This window comes from Oryctolagus cuniculus, chromosome 5 (genome assembly GCF_051225735.1).
Source record: "Oryctolagus cuniculus isolate XC-2025 breed Fujian yellow rabbit chromosome 5, ASM5122573v1, whole genome shotgun sequence".
NCBI classification, from domain to species: Eukaryota; Metazoa; Chordata; class Mammalia; order Lagomorpha; family Leporidae; genus Oryctolagus; species Oryctolagus cuniculus.
The window spans coordinates 154,445,969-154,450,929 of NC_142871.1; the positions used below are offsets into that span (position 1 = coordinate 154,445,969).

Genomic DNA, 4,961 nt, shown 5'->3' on the forward strand with positions numbered 1-4,961 from the left:
CTGATTAGTCTTCGAGGTTTCAAATTCATGAGCTGTGTTTTATTTATGCATTTGTATCTGTGTCTTATTTTTTTCTCTATTATTTATAAATAAAGTTAGAAACTGCACCTAGTCAAATTCTGAGTGGTGAATAAATAAGTGGTTGTTGAATAAGTGAATTGATTCAGGTTCTGGTGATAAAGGCCAATAATATTTTTTACTCTCCACAGTTTAATTTATTTTTCCATATAATATGACTTTGCTTAACAGTTTTCAATCCCCAATAGAATCTTTACTGCACTTTTAACATCTTTGTTTCTTAAAGTGTAGATCAGAGGGTTTAAGCTGGGAGTGACAATTGTGTAAAAAAGAGTAAGGAATTTCCCTTCATTTTGATATGTGGTATTCTGTGGCCTCATGTACATATAAATAGCTGGTCCATAAAAGAGAGTTACGACTGTGAGGTGGGAACCACATGTATTGAGGATCTTTTGCCACCTTGAGGTTGACCTGATTCTTATTACAATGCGAGTGATGATTCCATATGAGATGAAAGTTAGTGATAGAGGCATTAGAAGAAATACTATTCCAAGAATAAAGGCAATAATTTCAATTACTTTTGAATAAACACAAGCCATCTTGATCAAGGCTGGCCCCTCACAGAGAAAATTATCCACTTTCCTGTGCCCACATCTTGGCAACTTCAAAGTCAGGGAACAGACAATTAAGGCACTGCCAAGACCAGCCATCCAGGCAGTCAGCACCATCCTCTGGCATAGCTGAGGGTGCATGATTACTGTGTAGTGAAGAGGTTGACAGACAGCAGCATAGCGGTCATAGGCCATCACAGCCAAGAGAAGACTTTCTGTGGCTGCAAAGACAAGGGCAAAGAAGAACTGGAGCACACACCCTCCATATGTAATAGATTTCTTTGGACCCCACAGATTTACCAGCATCTGGGGGATAATGCTGGTTGCATAACAGAGGTCCAGAAAAGACAGATTGGATAAGAAGAAATACATGGGAGTATGGAGCTGGGCGTCCAGATAAGACACAAGGATGATGGTTGTGTTTCCTACCAAAGTCACGACATAGAAGATGAAGACAACTGCAGAGATGATGCGTTCTAACTGTGGTTGGTCAGAAAACCCCAGAAGGATGAAGTCTGTCCCAGAACTTCCATTGCTTGTTTCCATCGCTTCTTTTGAAAGGCTGAGGAATAACACCCTGGTAACCAGTGTAAGTGTCAGACTTAGGTAGAAATGAAAATTTCTCAAGTGCGTCATGAGTATCCAGAACTGACTTGTCTGCCTGCTTTCCACATTTGGAAGATATCTCGAATTTTCCTCTGTCAGTTCTCGTAACCTTTTCATGTTTAGTTTTACCCAAGTGAGTCTATAATAACATGCTAAACCCAACAATACTGAATTGTACTCATTGAAAATGGTGAAATGTTACATCAGCACACATGGTTCTATATATTTTCTTTTTTTTTTGACAGGCAGAGTGGACACAGAGAGAGAGAGAGAGACAGAGAGTAAGGTCTCCCTTTGCTGTTGGTTCACCCTCCAATGGCTGCCACGGCCGGCGCGCTGCGGCTGGCACATTGTGCTGATCCAATGGCTTTGAGCCAGGTGCTTCTCCTGGTCTCCCATGGGGTGCAGGTCGCATCCTCCACTGCACTCTTTGGCCACAGCAGAGAGCTGGCCTGGAAGAGGGGCAACCGGGACAGAATCCGGTGCCCTGACAGGGACTAGATCCTGGTGTGCCAGTGCCGCAAGGCGGAGGATTAGCCTAGTGAGCCGCAGCGCCGGCCTGTTCTATATATTTTCATTAAGTAATAAAGGTATATACTTAATTATCAAATTTTTTAAAATGGGTAGATACTTTCAAGATACCTTGAAATTATGACATAAATGTCACCTGATATGATAAAACCCCTTTATCAAAGGAGCTGAGCTTGACCAAAAAAAAGGTAAATGAAATATTTTCTTGGCATAAGCTCAAGACTTTGGTAGCAGAGTCATTCTCCATCTTCACTTTCAAATATTCACATCCCATCTGTTGCAATCACAATCACAACCACCACCTCGTTGTTTCTCCTCCTGTTTTTTCAATCACCTCAACACTGCATGCACTGTTCCTGCTATATCTATTCTAGCAATCCCTACTTCACTGCCTCTTTTTGAGTTTGTTTTCCTATTATTTCTTATCTGTACATGCATTTGCTTACATATACAGATGCTATATATTTTTAAAGTACCTTTAATAACTGATATTACATCATCTAAATGGTCCCATGGAGTTGATGCAGAGTTAAAAACTGAACTACTGTCACAGCCATTTGGCCACCACATACATGTAGTGACATTCTGTGTCAGCTTCTACTCACCTGCCCATTCAGGAGAATTAGCCAGGCAGCTAATTCAAACAACAAAGCATTCCTTAGATAACCAGTGAGTTGACTTTCCCATGGAATGTACCAATTACATGAGTGGATCTTCAGGTTGCTTTGAAACCCTTATGGAAAAACATCACCTCATTTCAACTCTAAAAGAATACAGACAAGGGATAAAAACTTTTAACAACCTCACTCTTTCTGATTATTGTATCATATTAAACAGATGCACTGTTTAATGACTGAATTATGTTTTTACCAGATAATTCATGATCATGTACTTCAGGCGCAGGGTACCTTACACTTACAATGACTCTGGGCCATGCAATATTAGCTTTGTTTGTTGAAATTATCTGGTGAAATAATATGAAGATAAATGATTTTGAATATATAGTTGTTATAAGCACTTCAGCTAGAATATGAGTATTATAATCACAAGGATCTGTGATGATCAAGTAATGTGAGCAAGAGGTATAGTTTTTCTCAGTACAAAAATGTAAACTTAATTATTGAGTGTCCAGTTTTTACATAGTAGTAGTCAGCTACCAAGTGCAATTCTTGAGCACATTGTCAACTGCTCCAAAATTCCTGGCATCCAATTCAGGCTCCACCACTCAAAAGCTATGTTTCCTTGGGCAATTATTTAACCCAGGTTTGTATCCCAGGTACTTTAAATGTAAAATAAATGTAACAATATTGCCTTCCTCAAAGGGAGGTTGTGCATATTAATACTGGTGAAAGTACTTGAAACAGTGCTTGGTCCTATTTAGCTCAAAAAATAACAAGCTATATCCACCTACCTGCACATTGTTATTATTCTGTCTATATATTCTTTTCTCATTCTTCTTCTTTTTTACACAAGAGATTTTACCATGAAGGTCTAGAAGTAAATTGCATAGTCGTAAAATTTTGCATAACTTTAAAATGCACAAACAGAATTCCACACACAAAAAAATGTACACAAACATGCATTTTGAGGTAGTGAGTCTCAGGGCCAGGGGAGGGCTTGAGAACCTGAAATACTTGGTATACAAATGCACTGTGTTCACTGCTTCATGTTGGGATGGTGTTAGAATTAAAAGGCCATGAATATGAAAGCTGAAATAGGCTTGAGTAGTCTGCATAGATGATTCCAGAGAACAGTCATGCAAAGCCTGTTTACATAAGGTTAGTGACAGAGAACTCAGTTTCACATGAAGCAGATTCTTTCCTTATTGACTCTCACTTGCTTACATTGAGTCCAGTGGTGCCACTTTGCAATATCCAGGCATTTGCTCTTTTCCTTTATTATGAATATAACAAAGACTACATCAGCTTAGTATGGCTTTGTTAAAAAAACCCTCTGGGGGCTGGTGCTGTGGTGCAATAGGCTAAGCCTTCACCTGTGGTGCCGGCACCCAAATGGGCAGAGGTTCATGTTCCTGCTGCTCCTCTTCTGATCCAGCTCTCTGCGATAGCCTGGGAAAGCAATAGAAGATGGCCCAAATGCTTGGGCTCCTGCACCCATGTGGGAGACCTGGAAGAAGTTCCTGGCTCCTGGCTTCAACTATTTCAGGTCTGGCGTTTGTGGCCATTTGGAGAGTGAACCATGAGATGGAAGACCTTTCTCTCTATCTTTCTGTCTCTGTCTGCAACAATGCCTTAAATTAATTAATAAAATATTTTAAAAAAACCTTCAGTTTTAGTTTGATATAAAATAGAATAACAAATAGTAAATTTTAATAAATTTATGTGATTTTTTTATTACTATCATGTTAATCAAGAAATAGAACATTGACAGCTGCTCCAGGTGCTTTTCTTTGTATCTCTGGTCACCCATTGTGAAGATATACTAGAGCTTATTTCTTCTATCTAAAAATATTTTGGTACCTGTTTTCCAATATTACCTGCCTCTACTCCCCTACTCTTCCCATTTTCTACTAATCAGAATTCTATGATTAGATTGTTTTTTTTTTTAAATCTTCTGTATATGAGAGCATGTGGTTACAAACACTCTGAATAAAGTAGGTATAAGAGGAATATAGCTCATCATGATAAAGGCTATCTATGACAAACTTACAGCCAACTTCATATGGAATCGGGAAAAGCTTAAAATCATTTCCTCTAAGACCTAAAGTAACGCAAATGTGTCCCTTCTTACCAGTCTGGAGATTTTAGCCAAAGTAGCTAGGGAAAAGAAAAAATAAAAGGTGTACTAATAGGATGGCAGAAAGTCAAATTATCCATGTTTATAGCTAATATGGTTCTGTAAATACAAAATCCAAAGATTTGATCCAAAGCCTGTTAAATTGACACATGAAATGTTGCAAGATACAAAATTAACATAAAGGCTAGTAATATTTTTATACACTAATAATGATGTTACTGAAAAAGAAATCATGAAAGCATTCAAACTAAGAATAACTGTCAAACAAACAAACAAAATGTCCTAGAAACAAATTTAGCCAAGAAGTAAAAGATTTCTATAATGAAATTTATAATACAATGATGAAAGATATTGAAGAAGACATTCAAAGGTAGAAGGACCTCTCGTGTTCATGAATTGGAAGACTTAGAATTAATAGTGTTAAAATTTTCAGAATAC

The 4,961-nt window shown here is 38.0% G+C and overlaps 1 protein-coding gene across 1 annotated transcript; it reads right to left on the reverse strand.

Annotated features, from left to right (window-relative positions):
- Window positions 1–242: 242 nt before the first annotated feature.
- LOC108177326 (putative olfactory receptor 2W6) lies at window positions 243–1,175 on the reverse strand. The gene has a single exon (XM_017344803.3). The coding sequence runs from the start codon at window positions 1,173–1,175 to the stop codon at window positions 243–245; it is 933 nt and encodes a 310-aa protein (XP_017200292.3).
- Window positions 1,176–4,961: the final 3,786 nt, after the last annotated feature.

Bases quoted from the DNA above. Each gene is read 5' to 3' on its own strand.
- LOC108177326 (XM_017344803.3), bottom strand. From the start codon at position 1,175: ATGGAAACAAGCAATGGAAGTTCTGGGACAGACTTCATCCTTCTGGGG.